This window comes from Oryctolagus cuniculus, chromosome 9 (assembly GCF_051225735.1).
Source record: "Oryctolagus cuniculus isolate XC-2025 breed Fujian yellow rabbit chromosome 9, ASM5122573v1, whole genome shotgun sequence".
NCBI lineage: Eukaryota > Metazoa > Chordata > Mammalia > Lagomorpha > Leporidae > Oryctolagus > Oryctolagus cuniculus.
The window spans coordinates 81,825,742-81,852,205 of record NC_142875.1 but is presented as its reverse complement, the minus strand read 5'-3'; the positions used below and the strand labels follow the sequence as shown (position 1 = coordinate 81,852,205).

Below are 26,464 nucleotides of genomic sequence, written 5' to 3'. Positions count from 1 at the left end.
CTAGTTAACGTAATTAAAAAGAAAAGATTGACAATTCTGTTCTTGAGTCGCAGTAGACACACACGCCAGGGGTTTTCCGTGGCTGCTGTGAGTGCACAGAACTGTGGAATGTTTCCATCCTCACAGGGAGTTCGGCGTCCCGAAGAACGGGTAGAGGATGTAGCTTTAGACACAAGCACAACCCCGACATGCATCCCTGTGACGGACCTTTTGGTCTTCTCTTGCAGACTGACTTATCGAGCTTTGGAGTAATATTGTACATAAAAATGCCTATTGGATCCAAGGAGAGGCCAACTTTATTTGACATTTTTAAGATGCGGTGCAACACAACAGGTATTGGCTGGTTTTATGAAACTTGATACATTTCAACGAGAAACTGTTTTCAGAAAAGTAACATACGTGCTTGCTGAAAAAAAAATTCAGTACTTCTCGGTTTTCTTTACACTGCAAGCTACTCTATATGGAGTCATAAGTCCACTTTAGAAAGTAATAGTTTACCAGTTAACCCGACAGACACAGAACCCATAGTTGTATAAAGAGACTGGCCTCTTGATGAGCAATAACTGGAAGAACTGTTTAGAAAGTAGGACTAGTAAATTAGAAGCATTGGTGATGTTACTTTGACAGAGACTGTCAAACATTTTCGTTACAGTATTCATGATTAAGACCCCTGCAAAGAGAATTTGTTTATGTAGGCTGCCATGTTAGAAATTAAAACTAAGAACTGAAAAAAAAATTAATTCACTTGAAAATAAATCTATTGCATATTTTTTCAGAAGAATAAGTGGAATTGTTTTGCAGTTCTCCTTAACATCTGCCCTAATAGAAAATAGCTGTATTCTCATACCTGGGTGCACAGTTAATCTGTTGTGGTATGTTCTTCTGGTAGAAATATATGAAGAAAATTCACTTCACATAGTTAGTGGAACAAGGAGTATTTTAAGTCTTCAATTACTAGTGGATTTTCTTTTTTAATTTGGCTTTCTTGAACTTTGATTAGATCTTTCAAAGGTCTAATAGATGTTCCAATAGAGCTTTCCAGGTTGTAACATCATGTAGCAATTATTTGGAAAATATTGGTGTTCCAAATTATAGATATTTAACATGTTGCCCTATTAAACGTATTTTTAGAAAGCCACATTTTATCATTGGCGGCAAACTCTGTTGCTTTTCTAACAAGCTCACTTCATTCAGCTGAACAAATGTCTGCTAAATCATCCAAGTTGTAATAACTTCGTTGTAAATCCGCTAAGTCGGAATAACTTAGTTTGTCATTCTTTCCTGTAAAAAGGACTTCATGAAAACTCCAACTCAGCTCGTAACTCATCACTTGAATGCTTTTCTATGCAACTCTTGTACTTCAGCTATACAGAGGTGCTTTTTTACATAATTTCCATTTTGTCAGAGAATTATGAAAAAGATGTGCTCAAAGATCAAGCATTAATAAAATGAATGTTGCTTCAATTAGGACAGTCTTTAGATAAAGTGATATTGTTATTTTAACAAAGATGCAGTGGTTAGAAATATAATAACTATAGTTTGATGTCACTGGCTTACCTCATGCAAATTCACCAGCAGTTTTAGCCCCCATTATCTTGGTACCATCGATATAAATAGCAACATGAGGAACATAATGTCAGTAGTGTGATGAAGATCTTTTTAACCTTTGAACCTCCTGACTTATAAAAACAGCTGTTTAGGGTGGATAGATAATAGAAATTTTGTCATTTCCCTTTATGAGAAATCTTCTCTTTTAGTTTAGAATCTGTATACCTTGTATCCCGTGATTTATACACTTAAGGAATAGTCATATGACATGAATTGTATTTGTAAGATGTATTTTATTGGAAGTTTTTAATTCAGAATCTTGAATATTGAGAGAGGAAATAAACAGAAGTTAATTAAATAAAAAGGTAATATACCAAAGTGCTATATCACAATTTCGGTGAACTCTAAATATAACTGCAGATTCATGAGAGAATGTATTGATGATCTTGCTGACCTACTGTGCCTTAACCAAAGTAATCCACAGACAGAATCTCAAGCATTCTTTTCATTATATCATGATCTTTAACTACATTGCTAGCTCGTGAACTTTTGTTAATGAATAGAATTTGGATGGAGTTTTTGTTTTGTTTTGTTTTGTTTTTAAGTAGATTTAGGACCAATAAGCCTTAACTGGTTTGAAGAACTATCTTCAGAAGCTCCACTCTATAATTCTGAACCTGCAGAAGAATCTGAATGTAAGATCAACAATTGTGAACCAAATTTGTTTAAAACACCACAAAGGAAACTCTCCTATCATCAGTTGGCATCAACTCCAATCATTTTCAAAGATCAAGGTCCATCTCTGCAGCTATACCAATCTCCTTTAAGAGAATTAGATAAATACAGACCAGATACAGGTAAGTAATGTGTTGTGGGAGATGGGGATGGAGGGAGAAATATGAATGAGGAATTTAGGCAAACCGTGTTAAAAATCTCAGCTGTGTCATTAATTGTGTTGTATTGAGCGAATTAATTTCTCTGGCCTTGCTTTCCTCACTTGAATAATGGAGATGCTGAAAATAATACCTGATAGATTAAATGAAACAGTGTAGATACTTAATAAGTGTTTATTTTCTTCCACCGTTTGATTAAAATATCCTGCCAACTGAGATTTGCTAAATTATGTTTTTTATAAAAAATGGGATTTGTTTTTATTTTAGTTAAACTGAACTGTTTCTGTAGGCTATCAAAAGAACAGAGATTATTATTATCAATTTGCTATGAATATCTTTTGATCTGGTAGCAGTTTCTGTGTTGTACGTGTCACATGTTTCCAAGTAATTGTTTAATAAAATTATATATTCACTTTTTTAAAAGTTTATTACCCACTTGTAAGTGCTACTCTCTAATAAGGGGAATAAACGGTATACATATCAAGTGTAGTATAAGGATGAATGTAGTATTTGCCAAAAAAAAAAAAAAAAAGTACAATGACATAGTATTTAGGGAAGTTAGGCTGTTAGTCATTGAAACTGAACCTTGAAGGATAGTTCAGATTCAAGGAATTTGAAGATGTGATAGAATAATTATGTTCTTGGCAGAGGGAATGACAAGAAGAGCATTTAGTTTATTCCAGGAATAACAAATAATTTAGATTTGTTTGAGGTGTTTTGTGTCTGAAAGGACCAGTAAACAATCTATAAGACTGAAAAATGCAGGTGAGAGATAGGCACTGAATGGGAAGCTAAAGGAATTGAATGTTTTTATTGAGTGGAGAATTCACATGCAAATTTAATAGTACTACTTCCTTTGTCAAAGCTATGATGACCTACTTTGTCCTCATTATAAATTCAAGATCTTTTTTTTTTTGTATTTTAATTTTTTTTTAACTTTTATTTAATGAATATAAATTTCCAAAGTACGATTTATGGATTACAATGGCTTAAAGATTTATTTTATTTATTTGAAAGACAGAGTTACAGAGAGAGGTAGAGACAGAGAGGTCTACCATCCGCTGGTTCACTCCCCGAATGGCCACAGGGCCAGAGTTAAGCTGATCCGAAGCCAGGAGCCTCTTCCAGGCTCCCACATGGGCACAGCGGCCCAAGGACTTGGGCCATCTTCTACTGCTTTTCCAGGCCATAGCAGAGGGCTGGATAGGAAGTGGAGCAGCCAGGACTAGAACTGGTGCCCATATGGGATGCTGGTGGTTCAGGCCAGGATGTTAACCTGCTGTGGCAGCCACAGTGCCACCAGCCCCATTACCTTGTTTTTTGTTTTAAAGATTGATTGATTTTGAAAGAGTTACAGAGAGAAAGGGAGAGACAGAGAGGGAGATCTTCCATCTGCTGGTTCACTACCCAGCTGGCCACAACAGCCGGTACTGGGCTAGGCCAAAGCCAGGAGCTTCATCCTGGTCTCCCACGTGAGTAACACTGGCCCAAGTACTTGAGCCGTCCTCTGCTGCTTTTCCTTGGCCATTAGCGGGAAGCTCGATCCAAAGTGAAGCACAAACCAGCACCCATATGGGATGCTAGCGTCACAGGCTGCAGTGTTACCCAGTGTTACCCAGTACACCACAACAATGGCTCTGAATTGCTTTAAGATACTGAAGCCACTATCTACTCTGGCTCTTTTTGAATATTGCTATCTCTGCCCACAACTTTTTCTTGCCTTTTGTCAGATCTAGGCTTATCTCTGCTGAGGAATAGTCCCTGTTTACCATTACTGAGCGTATAGCAAAAGGGACATGCATAAACTGTTATAGTATGATACATGCTTTGAAACAGGAAATTCATGATGCTAGAGTATGCATATAAACAGTGAATATAGGTAATGGGCAAAGATTTTTCTTATACTGGTATGTTATTGGGAACCAAGTGGTATATATAGTACTCAGTATCTGTAGAATGAATTAATTTTGCTTTAGAGAGCCAATAATCTGTCAGTGTTTGGAGATAGATTTTTTTCAATATGTGATGGACAGTCAAAATCTTCTGGGATGCTAATCAAAATGACAAATTTCCTCACTCTGAATCTCTTGAATTCAGATCTCTTGAAAGGAAATCCAGTAATCTGCATTTAAGATTATCACAGTGCTCCTTAAGAAAAGGGAAGATTGGGGCCAGCCGCTGTGGCGTAGCGGGTAAAGCCGCCACCTGCAGTGCCAGCATCCCATATGGATGCTAGTTCAAGGCCAGCTGCTCCACTTCCAATCCAGCTCTCTGGTATGGCCTGGGAAAGTAGCAGAAGATGTCCCACATCCTTGGGTCCCTGCACGCACGTGGGAGATCCGGAGGAGGCTCCCGGCTCCCGGCTCCTGGCTTCGGATCGGCGTAGCTCCAACTGTTGCAGCCAATTGGGGAGTGAACCAGTGGTTGGAAGACCTCTCTCTCTCTCTCTCTCTCTCTCTCTCTCTGCGTAACTCTCTGACTTTCAAATAAATAAATAAATATTTAAATGGGGGGTGGGATCAGAGACACATCAGTTAAGAACGTGCAGGTTAATAGCATTAATGCAGTGAAAGTAGGCATAGAGGGTAGAAACTAAAGACCCAGCAGTGACCAGGATATGGAGGATTCAGAAGAAAAATGAGTGACAGGGTAAGGTGTTACCAAATTAGATTATAATGGTGACATTGAGGCCAATGTTGTGGTGCAGTGAATTAAGCCAACATCCCAAATGAGCAACTTGTTGCAGTCCCAGCTGCTCCAGTTCCCATCCAGCTCCCTGCTCATGTGCCTAGGAAAAGAGCAGAAGGTGGTCCAAATACTTGACCCCTGCCACCCATGTGGGAGACCCAAATGGAGTTTGAGCTCCTGCCTTTGGCCTGGCCCAGCCCTGGCCAGTGCATCCATTCGGGGAGTGAATCAGCTATGGAAGAGTGATCTCTGTTTCTCCCTCTCTCTCTGTAACTCTGCCTTTCAAATAAAATAAATAAATATATTTTTAAAAAGAATATAGTGGTGACATTCATAGAAATTGGAAGCACATAGAAACTGGAGGAAAAGTAGATTTGGGAAGGAAAAGGTTGAAAGGGTGAATAAAGTTGTTTTGGACTGTAAGGAAATGATGAGATATGGTAGAGATATCGTACAGGCTTTTGAGAAAACAAAGCTAGACCTAGGGCAAGTGTAGAAGAGAGAGAAAGTTATAGAAATCAGTGATCTGTTTGGAAAGTGATGAAGTACTAGATGGCAAAAAAAATTAATTATGGTTAAGACCTAATTTAGACATTTAGGGACTAATTAAATGGAATGTAGATGAGAACACAGAAAAGAAATCATCCATTCAGCAATTATCCGTGTTTATTTGTGCCAGGCAAGTTGCTAGGCATTAAAAGATACGAACATGAATGAGATATCCTTTGGGGACAGGGTGTTTGACCTTGCAGTTAAAACTCTAGTTGGAATGCCCAGGTCCTATATCAGAGTACCTGGGTTTGAATCCCAACTCCAATTCATGATAATAGCTTTCTGCTAATGCAGATCCTGGGAGCCAGAAATAATGTCTCAAGTGGTTAGCTTCCTGCCACCCACATGGGAAACCTGAATTGAGTTCCTTGCTCCTGCAGACTGCCTGTTAGCATTGTGGAAAGTGAACCAGCAGATTAGTTCATTCTCTGTGCCTTTCTACCTCTCTTCCTCTCAAATAGTTTTTAAAGGGGGGAAGGGGATGTCCTTTGACTTCTAGGTACTCAGTCTTGTAAGTGACAAAAAACATATACACTGATGTGGTATGTTACAAGAGCAAGGGAAAAGTTACCTAAAGTGGAGAACCATCTTTCTAGGGTTTTCATGAAAAGCTTCGTAAAGCAGTTTTTCCTGAATCTTTAAAGACATACCTAGGATCCATGATTCATTGTCTAATTGTACCTGCTGGAATGGTCTGTAGGAATTGGTTTGTCTATAGGAGTGAATTAAGAGTGCCACTTTGAACCCACTGCAGAGGAGTTTTTATTAAAGTTATAATGCTTGCATAATTCTGTTGACTATAGTTGATTGAGACTTTTGCTTTTAAGTGTATTTTAGGGGCAGGTGTTTGGCACAGAGGTTAAGATACCACTTGGGACACCCATGTCCCATATCAGAATGTTTGGGTTCAAAGCTTGTCTCTGTTCCCGATTCCAGCTTCCTGCTAATGTGCACCCTGGGAAGCAGCAGGTGATAGCTCAAGTCGTTAAGTCCCTGCTAGCCTGGCCCAGCCCTAGCTGTTGCAGGGTGAACCAGTAGGTGGGAAATCTCTATTTCTCTCTGTCATTCAAATAAATAATTAAAAAATAAATCACTTTAAAATTTATTTTTGAAATATAATAAATTTCAGTTTTGATTTTTAACCTACTTCGTTCAGTGCTAATATCTGTTATTTAAAAAAAAAATCCTTGAAGTTCCATGAGGAAATGTGTTATTTCTGCTCCTCAGCAGCTCTTTTTCCATAAAACCATGAGTTCTCTGGTCATTCTTAAGTTTATTTGTGAAGGTCTAAAGTTATTTGGGAAATGCTTTTTTGGAGTATGAGCTGGCTTTTATCTGGTTCTTTTTTTCATTTTTTATTTTTTACAGTTGGGTTTCTTTTCATTATTCAATATTGATGTATTATTAATAACTCGAGTGTTTTACATCAGGGTTCCCCCTTACTACTGTATAGTTCTCTGAATTTTGACAAATTTATAATGGCATATCCTTCATTACATTACAGAATAGTTAAACTGCCCTAAAAATCCCCTAAGCTCTACTCGTTCACCCTTCCTCACCATGGAACCAGTGGTAAATAATTATCTTTCTACTGTCTCTGTAAGTTTTGCATTTTCCCTAATGTCACAAAGTGTAGCCTTTTTTAAAAAAAAGATTTATTTATTTATTTGAGAGAGAGTTACAAAGAGAGGGAGAGACAGAGAGAAAGGTCTTCCATCTGCTGGTTCATTTCCCAAGTGGCTGCAATGGCTGGACCTAGGCCGATCCAAAGCCAGGAGCCAGTAGCTTCTTCTGCGTCTCCCACACAGGTGCAGGGGCCCAAGCACTTGGGCCGTCTTCCACTGTTTTCCCAGGTGATTAGCAGAGAGCTCAATTGAAAGAGGAGCAGCCAGGACACGAATTGGCACTCATATGGGATGCCAGTGCCCCATGTAGAGGTTTAACCTGTATCACAGGGACAGCCATACAAAATGTATACAAAATGTAAACTTTCCCAGGCTGTTTCTTTCACTCAACAATATGCATTTAATGTTTCTCCATTTCTTTTAGTGACAGTATTCATGTGAAAGTTTTTTATGGACCTAAGCTTTTAACTCATTTGGGCTCATACCAGTGAATATAATCATATTAAACAGTATGTTTAGTTTTTTTTTTTTTGACAGGCAGAGTGGACAGTGAGAGAGAGACAGAGAGAAAGGTCTTCCTTTGCCGTTAGTTCACCCTCCAGTGGCCAGCGCGCTGCGGCCAGCGCACCGCGCTGATCCGATGGCAGGAGCCAGGTGCTTTTCCTAGTCTCCCATGGGGTGCAGGGCCCAAGCACTTGGGCCATCCTCCACTGCACTCCCGGGCCACAGCAGAGAGCTGGCCTGGAATAGGGGCAACTGGGACAGAATCCGGCGCCCAGACTGGGACTAGAACCCGGTGTGCCGGCGCCGCAAGGCGGAGGATTAGCCTACTGAGCCGCGGTGCCAGCCAAGTTTTATAAGAAACTGAAAATTGTCTTCCAAAACAGCTGATACCATTTTTGCATCCACCAGCAGTGAATAAGAATTCCTTCCTTCCTCACAGCGTTTTATGTTGTTGGTGTTCTGGGTTTTAGCCATTCTAATAGGCTTATAATGTAGTCTCGTCGTTTGGATTATTTTTGGTTTATTTTTAAAGTTTGTGTCCTTTCAAAAAATTCATTCAGCTACTTTTTAGTTTCTTTAACTAGAAGTCTCATTAAAGAAGGAAGTTGGATGTTTTGTGGACTTGGGAATTTTTTTTTTTTTAAAGATTTACTTATTTATTTGAAAGGCAGAGCTGCACAGAGGCAGAGAGAGAAAGGTTTTCCATCTGTTCACTCCCTGAATGGCCGCCACCTCCAGGTCTCTCATGCAGGTGCAGGGGCCCAAGGACTTGAGCCATCTTTCACTGCTTTCCTAGGCCATTGCAGAGAGCTGGATCAAAAGTAGAGCAGCCGGGACTCAAACTGGTGCCCATATGGGATGCCGGCACCACAGGCAGTGACTTTACCTGCTATGCCACTGCACCACAGCGCTGGCCCAGAAGTAGGACTTTTAAATTACATGTACATTTCATTTATTAGTGATTATTCTGTATTGCAAGAGAAATGATATAATGAGTCATTTTTGTCTATGTTACTGCAAAGAGTTCCTAAATTAGCTTGATCTTCATTTTATTTAACATTGATAAACCTTATCCTTCTCAAAGGTTCTAAGTTAGAGATTATAAGATCAGTTAAAGCAACTATTTTTAGTTAAATATCTCAGGCACCAAATTTTTAATCATCATCGACCAGTAGAACCTCATGAGTACTTTGTACCCTGTAGAGTCATATATAAGGTACTCTAATACAGAAAATAGGAATGTTGAGGCAGGTGCTGTGACATTGCAGATAAAGCCGCCGCCTGTGGTGTTGGCATCTCGTACAGGCGTTGTTTCGAGTCCTGGCTGCTCCACATCCCATGCAGCTCCCTACTAATGTGCCTAGGAAAACAGCAGAAGCTGGTCCAAGTCCTTGGGCCCCTGCACCCACATGGGAGACTGGGAAGAAACTCCAGGCTCCTGGCTTCAGAACTGCCCAGCTCCGGCCTTTGTGGCCATTTGGGAATTGAACCAGTGGATGGAAGATCTCTCTCTGCCTCTGCCTCTCTGTAACTCTTCCTTTCAAATAAATAAATAAATCTTTAAAAAAAAAAAAAAAAGGAATGTTGAAAATCTCAATTGGATTTGATATTTTAGAACCACCTATAGATTTAGTATCTTTCAGTATTATGTCTTAGAAAATAGACATGTTCAATGAGAATAGAAATATAAGTTGCCATCTACAACTCATTCTCTAATTATGGCTAATTCATTTAGCCAATATTTGTGGAGTGACTAACATATCAAATATTGTACTTGCTAGGGGTATAATGATAAAGCAAAATCTCTACCTCAAGAAGTTTGTTAACTTTATTAGACTGTTGTCTAATAGGGGAAACAGAAGGAAAAGTGGGAAACATATAGAAAATTGGGAACATATAGAAAGGGCAAGTACTTAATCTCACTTGAAGGACCACAAAAGGTTTTTTTAGAGGAGTTAGTTTCTAAATGGAAGTCTGAAAAATGGATGTTCCAGGTGGTGAGAATTAAAAAAGAGGAAAAACAGTTTGTACTAAGTCAGAGATCAGAGTGTTTTATCAGGATATCTAGTAGTTGCCTTTAGCTAGAAACTGAAAGATTGGCTTCATAAAAACAAAGAACTGATATCATGAAAGGCATTGTTACTTAGGAGTGTTGTTATGGAGTTTGAACTTATCCTGAAAGCAAGATCTTGCAACATTTTCAACAGAAGTGTTATAGTCAGATTTGGGACCTTTGTAGGTTTTCAGTAAATGTCTTTTCACTTAACTCTTATCCTCCATGATGCCATAGTATTATGTGTAATTTAATAGAACAAATGATTCTACTTTATATTCTACTTGTATACATTTCAAAAAAACATTTTCCCTACTAGACTGTGAGTTCTTTTGAGAATAAAGTGTTATTTTGGATTGTGTCATGCAAAGAATCTTAATGCATTTTACATGCTTAGTTTGGTTGTTAAATGAGGGAATGTGCCTTGAGACATTTCTTTTTTGAGAAGAGTCAGCAAACTGAAAAACCTTTTCAAACTAAATTCCTGCATTCTCCTCAGTTTAGATGAACCTTAGTTTATAAGTACTTCCAGAGAATGAAAATTTACAATCCAGAGTGTATAAATTCTTACTGATTGATTGTACTGTTTCAGGAAAGGATACTGCCAATAATGAACGTAAAAGTTGTTGCACAATGAAGTCTAAAATAGATCAAGCAAATGATGTTGCCAGTCCACTTATAAATTCATATCTTAGTGAAAGGTATGATGACTTATTATATTAAAATATTTAAATGAAACATTTACCTAAAGATGTTTATCTTGTGCAAATTAAACTGATTTTCATGCTAATATTTCGGCTGACAGCCTGATGAAGGATGCTCTATTAAATAATCTTTTATGTTAAGTCCCTGAGTAGAATAACTTTCACACTAGAAACATTTACTTTGTTTTCCTTATGTTAAATTGGCTGATTTTCTGTGTAGTAACAAAAACATTGATGAAAAACAGTAAGTTCTTGAAGTATCAATTTCAAATAAATTATTCATGTTCTTTGACTCTTTGAACAGAATATGTTGCTCTGGTAGATTATATAATTTTAAATTAAAATTTTGTAGTTACTAGTAGCTGAAATTTGTGAATACTTTTTACGTTGCTTTCAATGGGCATTTTAGTAATTATTTAGTGTTTTCTTAATTCTTCATGAGATTTATTTTTTAGAAAGTAATATAAAAATATTTTTAAAATCTGTAGTATAATTCTAACAAGTACTATGACTGAGAATCTTTTTTTTTTTTTAAAAAAAGATTAGTGTTTTTGTTTCTTTCTGCCATTTGTGTTAATCTTTTTGAATAATCTGAGGGGTCTATTTTATTTTAGTCCTGTTCTACAATATACAAATGTAACACCACAAAGAAAAAAGTCAGGTATGATTAAAAACCAAGATTTTTTTCATTATTAAACTATTAGAAATTTTAATGAAATAAAGCTTAATACTTTTTTTTGTTTTTACTCCTAGTGGTATGTGGGAGTTTATTTCATACACCAAAGCTTATGAAGGTAAATATTCTGCTTGTTTTATAGTATAATCAAAATTTTGACAGTAGTGTCATGCCTTTGCCCTGAAATTAACAGATAAGACCCTAGGATACTGTCTTACGTAGGCATTCATTAAGTGATAAAAAGTGAGTAAGTGAAAAAATATTGAATACATTTCTATGAAATAAATAAACTGTTGTTTTTCTTTCCAGGGTCAGACACAAAAACATATTTCTGAAAGTCTGGGAGCTGAGATGGATTCTGATATGTCTTGGTCAAGTTCTTTAGCCACACCACCAACCCTTAGTTCCACTGTGCTCATAGGTAATACTAGCAAATGTGTTATTGTACATAATATGCTAAGATAAATGAGGCTGGTAAACACATCTGTTAAAGGAAAAGATGAGAAATATTAGACAATATTTGAAAAGTGTGTTGGTGGTTCTGAATAATTTTATTCTATTTAGTTTTAGATTGTGATAAATAACATACATTCAGTGGTATTCCATAGGAGTCAAGCATTTTGTTTTACTATTTGTGTCATTAATCTAGTATGGCTTTACAAATACTGATTTAACTATATACCCAAGTGTTTTGGATCAGTATTTGATATAATTTGAAGATTTTACCAATTCTGGTATTTCAAGCATTGAAAGCAGAATTAAGTAAATTTTTGTGCTTTCTGCTTAAATCTCTTATACAGATCTGTATTGCCAGTGGTACTGAAGTAAGATTTAAAATTTCACAATTATAGTTATACATCCATTTGATGATCTGAAATGTTTTCTTTGCTCATCCATTGGACTATATGATTCCTTGCCATATAGGTGGTATTCAAAAAATCATTAAGTAAATATATTTTAAACATTTCACCTATTGTAAAACAATTTAAAATCTCTCAATGGCTGAGAGCTGGCTAATCATGACTTAGTATTTGAGAAGCTGTGACTATTTTTTAATTTTATGAAATTACTACAATAAGTATAAGTTTAGAGAGGGATCTGTAAGTAAATGTGTGTAAATGCAGTGTGAACAAGTATCTGGAAGTTCATGTAAACAAACACATCACAATTTAGAGAAGAGGAATGATAATGGAGAAAAAAGTAAGTATTCACCAACAACATTGTTCTTTATTTACCTGAAATTCAAATTTAATGAAGTGTCCTACATTTAATAAACTTTGTTTTTGAAACTTTTCCTCACATATGTGCATATCTATATGTAAATGGAATTATGAAGCATGTATATATTGTGAATTGTACTTAAAGCTTGAGTTTAAATTTATACCCAAATCAGGATTTTGTAAACAATGTTTATTCTAGAAAAATAATGTTCTGTTTTGCTTTTTTAGTTGGATATAATTTAACTTTCTTCTTTTGTTACTTATATGAAGTAATAACAAACATTTTGAAAAGTAAGAAGTGTCAATATGCTTTTAGGCCATATTGTCTAAAGAACTGCTATAGTCTACAGGCTTTAGGTTTGAGGTCATGACCATGCTTCTTTATCTGATTTTTAAAGTCATTGTGTACAATGTTACCATTCAGGCAGAATCATCAAACCATAAAGTTTCTTACTATATTGTCAGTGATAATAAGGAAATGAGTATATACTTACTCACTTATGTTGCTTGAACTTTAAAATTACTACAACTAGGTCAACATATTGTTTCAAATATGTCATTTAATCAAATAGGTTATGTGCTTTTTGAAGTCTGACTAAAAAATTTATGTTTTTCCATTATTTTAGTATATAATACATAATATAATTTTGGTAAATTGAATTTTTATCTTACAGTAAGAGATGAAGAAGCATCTGAAACTGTTGATACTAATGCTGTAAGTAAATATAACAATTTGATTATACTTAACTGCTTGTAATTTTAGGATGCCTTAATTAATTACTTATCTGCATTTTTCATGCACTAGCTTGTAATTTGTTAAACCTTTGAGAAAGTCTCTAAACTTAATCCTATAAGGTAATTTTCATTCATTTCCTGTGAGAAACTGCTGCCTTTGAAAAATTAGTTGCATGTATGTGTGGGCGTTTAGCTTAGCAGCTAAGATGCTGGTTTAAGACACCATAAACCACTTCAGAGTACCTGGACTCAATACCCAGCTCCAGCTTCCTGTTAATGCACACCCTTCGAAGCAGCAGTATAGTCCAGGAAATTGGGTTCATGCCACCCACAAGGCAGACTTGGATCGAGTTTCAGCTCGTGATTGGCCCAGCAATTGTAGGCATTTGTGGAGTGAGCCAATGATGGGAACTCTCTGCATATCTGTTTCTCTCAAATAAATATGGAAGAATTTTTTTTCTTTTTTTTTATTTAGTAAATATAAATTTCAAAAGTACAGTTTATAGATTACATTGGCTTCCCCCCGCATAATTTCCCTCCCACTCGCACCCCTCCCATCTCCCGCTCCTTCTCCCATTCCATTCACATCAAGATTCATTTTCAATTATCTTTATATACAGAAGATCGATTCAGTATATATTAAGTAAAGATTTCATCAGTTTGCACCCACACAGAAACACAAAGTGTAAAAATACTGTTTCAGTACTAGTTATAGCATTACTTCACATTGGACAACACATTAAGGACAGATCCCACATGAGAAGTAAGTACACAGTGTCTCCTGTTGTTGACTTAACAATTTGACACTCTGTTTATGGCGTCAGTAATCTCCCTAGGCTCTAGTCATGAGTTGCCAAGGCTATGGAAGCCTTTTGGGTTCCCCGACTTCAATCTTATTCAGACAGGGTCATAGTCAAAGTGGAAGTTCTCTCCTCCCTTCAGAGAAAGGTACCTCCTTCTTTGATGGCCCTGTTCTTTCCACTGGGATCTCACTCACAGAGATCTTTCATTTAGGTTTTGTTGTTGTTGTTGTTGTTGTTGTTTTTTGTTTTTTGCCAGAGTGTCTTGGCTTTCCATGCCTAAAATACTCTCATGGGCTCTTCAGCCATATCCGAATGCCTTAAGGGCTGATTCTGAGGCCAGAGTGCTATTTAGGACATCTGCCATTCTATGAGTCTGCTGTGTATCCCACTTCCCATGATGGATCATTCTCTCCCTTTTTGATTCTATCAGTTAGTATTAGCAGACACTAGTCTTGTTTGTGTGATCCCTTTGACTCTTAGACCTATCAGTGTGATCAGTTGTGAACTGCAGTTGATCACTTGGACCTGTGAGATGGCATTGGTACATGCCACCTTGATGGGATTGTATTGGAATCCCCTGGCACGTTTCTAACTCCACCATTTGGGGCAAGTCCAATTGAGCATGTCCCAAATTGTACATCTCCTCCCTCTCTTATTCCCACTCATATTTAACAGGGATCACTTTTCAGTTAAACACCCTAGAATAACTGTGTGTTAATTATAGAGTTCAACCAATAGTACTAGAACAAAAAAAATACTAAAATGGATAAAGTATTACACTGTACATCAACAGTCAGGACAAGAGCTGATCAAGTCACTGTTTCTCATAGTGTCCATTTCACTTCAACAGGTTTCCCCTTTGGTGCTCAGTTAGTTGTTGCCGATCAGGGAGAACATATGATATTTGTCCCTTTGGGACTGACTTAATTCACTCAGCATAATGTTTTCCAGATTCCTCCACCTTGTTGCAAATGACCGGGTTTCATTGTTTTTGACTGCTCTATGGTATTCTATAGAGTACATGTCCCATAATTTCTTTATCCAGTCTACCGTTGATGGGCATTTAGGTTGGTTCCAGGTCTTAGCTATTGTGAATTGAGCTGCAATAAACATTAATGTGCAGACAGCTTGTTTGTTTGCCAATTTAATTTCCTTTGGGTAAATTCCAAGGAGTGGGATGGCTGGGTTGTATGGTAGGGTTATATTCAGGTTTCTGAGGAATCTCCAGACTGACTTCCATAGTGGCTTGACCAGTTTGCATTCCCACCAACAGTGGGTTAGTGTCCCTTTTTCCCCACATCCTCACCAGCATCTATTGTTGGTAGATTTCTGAATGTGAGCCATACTAACCGGGGTGAGGTGAAACCTCATTGTGGTTTTGATTTGCATTTCCCTGATTGCTAGTGATCTTGAACATTTTTTCATGTGTCTGTTGGCCATTTGGATTTCCTCTTTTGAAAAATGTCTATTGAGGTCCTTGGCCCATCTCTTAAGTGGGTTGTTTGTTTTGATGTTGTGGAATTTCTTAATTTCTTTGTAGATTCTGGTTAGTTGATACTAATGATACTAAATTATGACTTTTATAGATTTTGAAAAACCATTTTTCTAATGATGAAAGTATGAATAAAAATGGGAGATTCATCCCTTCTGTGACAGAAAGTGAAAACAAAAATCAGAGAGAAGCTAGAAGCCAAAGTAAGTTCTTCTGTTTAGTTGAACTACTATTTGTATTGATACTCCAGAAGTTACTGCTTCTCTTTTCTTAAGTAGAATGCATATTGCTTTAATTTTTTCATTATTGAAGTAGTATTTTTATCTCAAGGAATTGAGATTAGAAACTCACTTGATTTAAATGACAATGTTTAACCATCATTCTAAAGACACTACTCACCATCTAACCCTATTTCTCAAAACTCAGAGATAAAGGGTTGGTGCTGTGGCTCAGTGGGTTAAGCCGCAGCCTGCAGCACAGGATCCCATTTGGCACCAGTCCAAGTCCCACTGCTCCACCTCCAATCCAGCTCCTTGCTGATATACCTGAGAAAGCAGTGGAAAATGGCACAACTACTTGGGCCACTGCTACCTATGTAGGAGACCCAGAAGAAGCTCTGATCTCCTGGCTTCTGCCTGGCCTAGCCCTGGCCCTTGTGGCCATTTGGGGAGTGAACCAGTGGATGGAAGATGTCTCTCTGTGTCTGTCTCTCCTAACACCACTTTTCAAATGATAAATAAATAAATCTTTTAAAAAAACTGATAAAAATAAAACATAATTGACAAGAGATGAAGTGCTTTTTTTTCTAACCTGAAAGTAACTGTGGTTATGAATATACCACAAATTACCTAGTTAGATCACTAGAATATTGTGTTTTTCTTAGTTTGTGTGTATGTCTGTACAAGTACGTAAAATTAGGTATCTGATCATAGATGTGTATGTGAGGTCCATGAATGTATACATATGCATATATAAAGTCAGATTTTACTCTTAGTTGTTGTAGGGGTAGAAAAATGATTTGCCACATCTGTTTGATAGATCTTAGCATATTACATTGTTTGGAAAATTTTAATTGTGTAGAGATGATAAAGAAAAAATTACTAGGGATTGGAATATGAATAAAAAGATTTAGATGCATTGGAATCAGGCTTTATCACAAGAACCTAAGAGTGACGAACTTAAAAAAGTTTATGCTTTAAATACTGAGTTATATATACTGTTTCTGAAAAAAGGTAAAAATAATATCAGTTATATGGTTGTATTATGTTATTAATGTGTTTCTGTTTTAAATTTTAACAGGATTGAGGAAAGTATTAGGAAATTCATTTGGTAAAGTAAATAGTTGTAAAGACCACTTTGGAAAGTCTATGCCAAATATTCTAGAAGATGAAGTATGTGAATCAGTTGCAAATATTTCTGAAGAAGATAGTTTTTCATTATGTTTCTCTGAGTATAAAATGGAAAATCTAAAAGAACTAAAAAGTGAGAAGACTACAGAAAAAAATATTTATGAAACAAAAACTGACACATATGATGAAGCTAAAGAACAAATGAAGGAAAATAAACATTCATTTGCATTTGAAATTGAAGCAAAGAATAGTGATCCATTAGATTCAAATTTAACAATTCAGAAGCCCTTAGAAAGTGGAAATGATAAAATCTCCAAGGAGTTGGTGCAATCTGAATGGTCTCAACTAAGTGTGTCTGATCTAAATGAAATCCAGATAGAGAAAATAAGCATGGTGCATGTTTCTTCCTGTGACCAACGTAATTCAGAAAAAGACCTGATAGACACAGAGAAATCATGTATCAACTTTATTACTCCTGAAAATTCTTTGTCTCATATTTCTGGTCTACCAAAATTAGAGAAGATATTAAATGAGGAAACAGTGGTACATAAGAGAGATGAAAGGCAGCATGTTGAATCTCATGATTCCATTCTTGGAGCGAAGCCAACAACATCTGAGATTTCTCCAGTAGTTTCTCCATTTCAGGGTATCAAAAAGTCCTTATTCAAGATAAGAGAATCAGCTGAGGAGACTCTGGGAACAGTTTTCTTAGGTGACATGAGTAATTCAGACTTGAATGAAACAGCAGAAATCCCTGAAAGAGAAATGGAAACACATGCTTTTTACTCACAGAAAGAAAATTCTTTATGTGAGAGTTTTGTCGATGATGGAAGCAGGCCAGCCACTGTCACACATTCTTCTGTAACTTTGAAGAATGCAAGTTTAATATCCACTTTGAAGAAGAAAACCAAAAAATTCATTTATGCTGTAAAGGATGAAGGAAAAAAGATACAGGAAGACCAAAATTCAGAACTAACTAACTGCTCAGCACAGTTTGAAGCAAATACTTTAGATGTACCACTTGTATTTACAAATGCTGATTCAGGTACCTCAGTCTTTTTTTTTTTTTAATTCTTTTGCAAATACTGCATATAGCTCTTTGGATGGTAATGGGTAGTCTTTTTTGAAAACATGAGTTTCTTTAATTTTTTTTAAAACAAATATACTTCCTGTTGTCATCCTGTTTGTTTCTTTTCTGTTTCTTTTAAATCTGTATATCTTATATTCAATCATAGGCAGTATCTATATATGTTATTGTTTAGTGCATTGATTACCAATATTCAGAATCATTTTATTCAAACATGTTGGATCAGCTTGCATAGTATACTGATAACTTGAGAGATTTTTTCATCAACATTTAAGAACTTGTCTACTTAGTTCCTGCTTTAATTTTAAGTGTTATATACAAATTGGACATTAAATACTTGATCCATTTACTATGTACTCTAAAGCATGTAAAAAATTAAAGAAAAAGACAACTAATTGCTAGCTAAATTTAATGTATGCTGGTCCTAAAATAAAATGATTTTGTTACATAATCTCAGTGAGTAGTAGGGTTGATGGGATTGAAATACAAGAGAACTATTTGAGATTTCTGCTGAATTTCTAGAGAAATATGTTTGATGCTGTATACATCAAAGTTAAGCCATTATGTTCCATTATTCTATATATTGGATACCTATAAACATTTTAAATAAAGCAAATATACCACTTGTGATAGCTTTGAAGTAAATATCATTGAAATATTCACAGAATTGAAACCTTGAGACTGTAAAGCCAATAACTGATGAAATAAAATGTGATATAGCATTTTGCCTTATTAATGGGAAATTCAGAGAGTCAAGAAAATTAACTGAATAAAGCAAGCAATTTCACTCATTTGCCATTATAAATGACAGTAAGTTGTCTTTCTGGCTGTTCATATATGGACCCCGTTTTTTAAAATTGGGTTTTTTTAATGTGAAAAAATTAGAGAATTGGCTCTTTTCTAATTCCTCTGACTTGCTTTTCTGTGTTCTGCTATGCCAGTGAATTTTTTCTAATTTTGTTTTCCAATAAAGATTACTTTGAGTTTTGTTTGTGGTGACTAGCGGCTTCCTTTAACTGGATACAAATTTTAGATGAGTTGATAAATATTATAAAAAATATTTAAGTATTATTTTCTTTATACAATGTAATAACAGAATATTTAGAATTCTTTGTTTTAAATGTGGTATTCATATATTGCTTTTCATGTGATACTTGTTTTACACTGCTATTTTAACTTAGTTAAGAATATTTATTTAATGATTGTAATTTAATTTGTCACTCTTTTTATATTTAGGTTTATTGCATTCTTCTGTCAAAAGAAACTGTTTGCAGGTTGATTCTGAAGAACAAACTTTGTCCAAAACCAATTCTTTTGGAACAATATTAAGGAAATATTCCAATGATGAGAATAGTTCCAATAATGCAGTAACATCTCAAGATCTTAATTATAAGGAAGCAAAACTTAATAAGGAAAAATTGCCATCACTTATAACCCCAGAAACTGATTATCTGTCATGCCTGCAAGAAAGACAATGTGAAGATGATCTAAAAGGCCAACAAGTTTCAAATATAAGAGCAAAGATCGTGACTTCAGCATATCACCCTGCAATTCAGCATTTAGAGATGGAATGTAATAGCACTTACTCTCAATCCCAAAATGGTTTTTTGGATAACCATGATAATACCAACACTTGTATTTTAACTCCTAGCTCCAAGGATATTGCATCAAACTTGGCTGTGATTTCTGGAGAAAAAGAATCATACAAAATGTCAGAGGAAACAAAGTACAGGAATTGTGAGAGTGATGTTGAATTAACCAAAAATAGTCCCATAGAAAAAAATCAAGAAATGTGGGGTTTAAGTGAAAATTTTAAAAAAGCTGAACTGTTACCACTTGAAAAACATGTAATAATAACATCTCCTTCAATGAAAGTTCAGTTCAACAAAATTACAAATCTAACAGTAACCCAACAAGACCAAGAAGAAACTACTTTAATTTCAGAAATAACTGTCAATTCAAACTCCGAAGAACTTTTCCCAGACAATGAGAATAGTTTTGTCTTTCAAAGAACTAATGAGAGGAATAATCCTGTTTCAGGAAATACTGAGGAACGTAATGAAATTGACCTCAATTATATGGAAGAATCCAATCTCCAGAACTCTACCATGGTAGTACATGAAGATATAGATGACAAACAGACAACTCAGGTATTGATTGCAAAAGATTCTGACTCATCAAATATGGTCCATGATCTTATAGAGGAGAACAGAAATACTGTGACACAGCATCTAAAAATGACTCTAGGTCAAGATTTAAAATCAGGTATCCCCTTAGATATACATATGAAATCAAATGGAAATAATGATTACATGGACAGGTTGTCAGGTCTTTTAGATCCAATTTCGAATCACAGTTTTGGAGGTAGCTTCAGAACAGCTTCTAATAAAGAAATAAAACTCTCTGAACATAAAATTAATAAAAGCAAAATGCTCTTCAAAGATATTGAAGAACAGTATCCTACTAGTTTGGCTTGTGTTGAAACTTTAAATACAGTGTCATTAGATAATCAGAAAAAACTAAGGAAACCTGATATATTTGATTCACAGTCAAATAATGCCATATCTGCATATATGCAAAATAGTGCATTTGTTTCTGATTGTGAAAATAATCATACAGCCACTCAGGTGTTATCTTTAAAGCAAGATCTTAATTCAAACCATAATTTAACACCTAGCCAAAAGGCAGAAATTACAGAACTTTCTACCATATTAGAAGAATCAGGAAGTCAGTTTGAATTTACACAGTTCAGAAAACCTAGCCATATAACACAAGGTGATACCTTTGAAGTGCCTGAAAACCAAATGACCATCTTAAATACCACATCTGAGGAATGTAAAGATGGCAATCACCATCTTAGCATTAATGTCTCATCTCTTGGTCAAGTAGAGAGGAGCAAGAAATTTGAAGATGCAGTTGGAACTGAACACAAGTTTGCTTGCTCATTGAAAAATAACTGCAACAAAAGTGCTACTTATTTAACAGATGAAAATGAAGTGGTATTTAGAGGCTTTTATTCTGCCCTTGGCACAAGACTGAATGTTTCCAGTGAAGCTCTGCAAAAAGCTGTGAAACTATTCAGTGACATTGAGAGTATTAGTCAGGAAACTTCTGCAGAAGTATATCCAAGAAGTTTCCCTTCAGGTAAATGTCATGATTCTATTGCTTCAGTGATTAAAGTAGAAAATCATAACAATGATCAAAATTTAAGCGAGAAAAATAATAAATGCCAACTAATATCACAAAATGATAGTGAAGTAACCCCTGATGTTTTTGGCAATGAAAATACTGAAAATTATAAGAGAAACACAGAAGATGAAGATAATGATAGAAATAAATTAAGAGAATCTGATGTCAGTGATTCAAGGAAAAATTATACAGTTGATATTCATACGAATGAAAATGACTTGCAATGTATTAATCAGCACGCCCAATTTGTGAAGGAGGAAAACACTCAGATTAAAGAAGGTTTATCAGATTTAACTTGTTTGGAAGTTGTGAAAGCTGAAGAAATACGTCATATTAATACTTCAAATGAAGAAGAGTTAACTACAGATACAACAGAGCAAAATGTAAAAGCTGTTGGGATTTTTGATATATCCTTTCAGACTGCAGCTGGGAGAAATATCAAAGTCTCCAAAGAGTCATTAAATAAGGTTGTAAATTTCTTTGATAAAGAAACAGAAGAAGAATTGAATAACTTTTCAAATTGCTTGAAATCTAAGTTACTTTGTGACATGAATAAGAACAAAGTGGATTTTTCAAGTCATGAGGAACCAGACATTGTTAAAAACAAAATATTTAAAGAAAGTATCCCAGTTAGTACTGAAAATCAATTACTGATTGTCCAGCAGCAACCAGAATGTGGAATAGAAAAGATCAAAGAACCTACTCTGTTGGGTTTTCACACAGCTAGTGGGAAAAAAGTAAAAATTACAAAGGAATCTTTTGACAAAGTCAAAAATCTTTTTGATGAAAAGCAAGATAGTGAAATTGCCAGTTTCATCCATCAAGGAGCAAACACCCTAAAGGATATGGAGAACTGTAAAGAAGGACTTGAATTAGCACTTGATGCCATTGAGATAACTGTGCCAAAGTGTGAAGAAATACAGAATTATCTAGATTGTAATGACAAAAACTTTGCTTTTAGTGACACTAGGCTGCTGCCCCGGCTAAGTGATAACTTACATAGACAAACTAAAAGTCTGAGAACAAATAGTATCTCTTTGAAAATTAAAATACATGAAAATACAGAAAAAGAAGCACTAGGAAATGCTACAGGATGTTTCCCAAATCAGTCTTTAACCATTGAAAATTCAGATTTGGCATTTTACACAGGACATGGCAAAGAAGTTTCTGTGAGTCAAGCTTCACTGTTTGAAGCAAAAAAATGGCTTAGAGAAGGAGAATTGGAAGATCAATCAGAAAAAAATGCTGCCAAGGTTATATGTGTAAAGAAATACCCAGACAATTATGTAGGAAATCCTTCATATGAAAATAGTTCAAACAGTATCATAACTCAAAGTGGCAAAAATCCTCTCTCTGGAAAACAAGATTCACCTTATTTAAGTAATAGTGTATCTAATAGCTATTCATGTCATTCTGATGAGATACATAATCACTCAGAATACCCCTCAAAAAATAAAATTGCTTCTGGTCTTGAGCCATTAGTGAAGAATGTTGACCAAAACACCAAAGTTATACCTAGTGTAAGAGAAGAAGCCACATGCCCACAAACTATAAATGAAGATACTTGTGATCCAAAATGTGTGACTGACTCTTCATCATGCAGAAATAAAGAGAAAGCCATTAGACTAACTGTATCTCATTCAGATAATTCTAAGGTAGGGCCACCTATATTCAGTACAGCCAGTGGTAAAACAGTCTGTGTTTCACATGAAGCAATAAAAAAAGTAAAAGAGATACTTATAGATGACTATAGTGAAGTAATTAAGCCAAACACTGAGAGTAAGTCAGACACTTCTCAAACAAAAACTTTGACATTATTGGAGGATTCAAAGGATATTTTTCCTAACTCTATAGAAAATGGTGGATATAATATGTATTCCCATAAGGTTTTTGCTGACATTGAAAATGAACAAATATTACAACATAACCAAAGTATGTCTGGATTAGAGGAAGTTTCTGATATGTCACCCTGTCATGTTAGCTTGAAAACTTCAGATGTATGTAATTTTAATCTAGGGGAACATCCGCAGTCAGTCTCTTCTACAAATTCTGGAGTTTTTAGCACAGCAAGTGGAAAATCTGTGCATGTGTCAGATGCTTCCTTACAAAAGGCGAAAGAGATGTTTTCTGAGACAGAAGATAGTGCTGAACAACTCTTTTCCAAAGTATCTTTTAAAAGTAAAGAATGTTCAGACCAATTCACCAGAGAAGAGAATTCTATGACAGATATCCCAAAAAATTTACTGTCATCTCAGAAAGACTTTTCAAATAATGTGATAAATTCATTTGCTTTCTCTGGATTTAGTACAGCAAGTGGAAAGCAAGTTTCAATTTCAGAAAGTGCCTTACAAAAAGTCAAGGGAATGTTGGAAGAATTTGACTTAATCAGAACCGAATGTTCTCTTCAGGATTCACCTACATGTAAACAAAGTGTATCAAAAGTAACCCCTCCTCCTTGTGTTGATAAGAGAACCCCAGAACACTCTGTAAACTTTAAAAGGGGAAACACCTGCAGTGAAAAATTTGAGTTAACAGGTAACTCTAATAGTAAAAGTGGTTCTTCAGAAAACCAGTGTATTAAAGTTTCTCCATATATCTCTGAGTTTAAGGAAAATGAACAACAGTTGGTATTAGGAACCAGAGTACCACTTGTTGAAAACACTTGTCCTTTGAGAAAAAAGCGAGCTTCACCTAAAAACGTAAAAATGGAAACTGGTAAAACTGAAATATTTTCTAGTCCTGTGAGAACAAATAGAGAAGTTTGTTTTGCTTACTCCAAAGATCCAGAAAAGTATTTTGAAACAGAAGCAGTAGAGATTGCCAAAGCCTTTATGGAAGATGGTGAGCTGACAGATTCTGAAGCATTAGATCGTGACAAACGCTCACGTTTTACATACCAAAAAAGTGAGGGAATGATTTTATTAAATTCAAGAATTGGAAAAAGAAGAGGAGATGCCCTTGTCTCAGTTGGTAAGTATCTGATTTAACTTTTGATTTACCAATGTATTTATTAGTAAATAGAATATTATTAGCTAAGTTTATTTTTCAGGCTTTTTTGTATGTTTTGGGGGAGTATGATTTGACCCATGATCGATCTCTTTTTTTTTTTTTTTTTTAACTTTTGACAGGCAGAGTGGATAGTGAGAGAGAGAAACAGAGAGAAAGGTCTTCCTTTGCCGTTGGTTCACCCTCCAATGGCCGCCACGGCCTGCGCGCTGCGGCCGGCGCACCGCGCTGATGCGATGGCAGGAGCCAGGTGCTTCTCCTGGTCTCCCATGGGGTGCAGGGCCCAAGCACTTGGGCCATCCTCCACTGCACTCCTGGGCCACAGCAGAGAACTGGCCTGGAAGAGGGGCAACCGGGACAGAATCCGGTGCCCCGACCGACACTAGAACCCAGTGTGCCGGTGCCGCAAGGCGGAGGATTAACCTATTGAGCCGTGGTGCCGACCCCATGATCTCTCTTAAGTCTGTGTATCAAGATATTATGTTTTGAGGGTCTTGTATTTTTTTTAAAGATTTGTTTGTTTATTTGAAAGAGTCACACACAGAGAGAGAGAGGTCTTCAATCTGCTGGTTCACTCCCCAGTTGGCAGCAATAGCAGGAGCTACACCAATCGGAAGCCAGGAGCTTCTTCTCGGTCTCCCACAGGGGTGCAGGGGCCCAAGGACTTGGCCCGTTTTCTGCTGCTTTCCCAGGCCGTAGCAGAGAGCTGGATCAGAAGAGGAGCAGCTGGATCTTGAACTGGTTTCCATATGGGATGCCGGTCCTTCAGGCCAGGGCAATAACCCCCTGCGCCACAGTGCCAGGTCTCGTATTTTTTTTTAAGATTATTAATACAATTGAGAAATTTCTATGAAAAGTTTGACTTTTTCTAGAAAAGCTAAAACTTTGTATTATAACCATGCCAGTGGAATAGTAGTTTTTGAATAGTTCTGTAGCAGAGGTGTGGAGTCTGGCTCATTTGAACTTTAAAAGTTGGTTTCTGATTATATAATTTACTGGGTAGCATATATTACTTAGCTTCTCCTAGCCTGTTTATTTCTTATCCATATAATGTAAGTAGCACCTTCCACACTGGATAATTATGAAGATAGAATAAAATTATCTAAAGGCACCTAGCATTGACTCTGACACATAGTAGGCAGAGAGAATTCAATAGATAATAACACATAATAACTTGCTTCCTTTTTTTCATCTAAGAAGTGTTCTAAAAACTGCTACTGTTGGCAGATAGTATTCAGACCTTAATACCTTGAGACTGGATCCTACCTTCTCTTTTGTCTACCAACCTAGTTCAGCTATTAGGTGAATTGGATATGTGTATTGTTTCTGTTAGTCTCTGACTAGGAATAATCTCGTAATTCAATCTGTTGATTAAAGTAAATGCCAAAACTCTCTAGCTTTTGAGTAGACTAATTTACTAGCTTTAATTAGTAAGTTACTAGCTGTTAATTAATTTACTAGCTCTTTTTAAAAACAGACTAATAGAAAATTTGAGTTAACACACGTTGTCTTGAGACAGGCATTTGGCCTAGCAATTAAGATGCCACATGGGATACCCACATCATGTCAGAGTGCCTGTGTTTGAGTCCAGACTCCACTTCCAATTCCAGCTTCCTGCTGATGTGCACCCTGGGAAGCATCAGGGTATGGCCCAAGTACTTGGCTCCCTGCCACCCACATGGGAGACCCAAATTGAGTTCCAGGCTTCTGGATTTGATCTGGCCCAGCTTTGGCTGTTGTGGACATTTGGGGGAAAAAACAGGAAATGGAAGATCTCTCTGTCTCTGCCTTTCAGATAAATAAAAATTTATTTTTTAAGAAGGTTATTTGGTGCCTGTTACCCTTAAATCATCCTGGTAGATATAGATTTATTTAATCTAGTGTTATCCCAGTCACATTCTATATAACATTTATTGGCAAAGTAACAAGTTTGTAATGCTTAAAATATTTGCTGTTCTTTAGTGTGGGATTCTGAAATAAATACATTTTTTGTGAAAAACAATGCCTTTATTTATAACAACTCTTTCTGTTCGTGTGTACACAGAAGTGAGTTGGCCTTCTGCCTAGAAAAAAACTCAGACTTCTAAATGATCTCAATAGCATTACTATTTAATATCCTCACTGCTCTTGTATATGAGTATATAACTAATCAACCTGTGGTTATATGTACAGCGCATGTCCTTTTTAAACAATGAGAGCTATTTCTAATGATATAATATCTGATAAAGCCATGCATGGACATTTTTACTTATTAAATCCTGAAAATACATTCGTATAATAAAGCATCAAAAAGCAAAGTACTTGTTACTACATATCTCAGCATGACCTGGAAAATGCACA

The 26,464-nt window shown here is 36.0% G+C and overlaps 1 protein-coding gene across 9 annotated transcripts in view; it reads left to right on the top strand.

Annotated features, from left to right (window-relative positions):
* BRCA2 (BRCA2 DNA repair associated) overlaps positions 1-26,464 on the top strand; it is a 73,189-nt gene that overhangs the window by 1,359 nt on the left and 45,366 nt on the right. For 4 of the 9 annotated variants that reach the window (XM_089304246.1, XM_051831814.3, XM_070049047.2 and 1 more), the window contains exons 2-11: positions 228-333; positions 2,154-2,405; positions 10,456-10,564; positions 11,182-11,228; positions 11,321-11,361; positions 11,553-11,664; positions 13,138-13,178; positions 15,588-15,696; positions 16,793-17,887; positions 19,166-24,088. In XM_089304246.1, the coding sequence (XP_089160372.1) occupies positions 267-333; positions 2,154-2,405; positions 10,456-10,564; positions 11,182-11,228; positions 11,321-11,361; positions 11,553-11,664; positions 13,138-13,178; positions 15,588-15,696; positions 16,793-17,887; positions 19,166-24,088 (6,796 nt within the window). In that variant the 5' untranslated portion in view covers positions 228-266. The remainder of the gene's footprint in view (positions 1-227; positions 334-2,153; positions 2,406-10,455; positions 10,565-11,181; positions 11,229-11,320; positions 11,362-11,552; positions 11,665-13,137; positions 13,179-15,587; positions 15,697-16,792; positions 17,888-19,165; positions 24,089-26,464) is intronic. The other 5 variants (XM_089304247.1, XM_002720579.6, XM_070049046.2 and 2 more) reach the window with 3 other exon arrangements.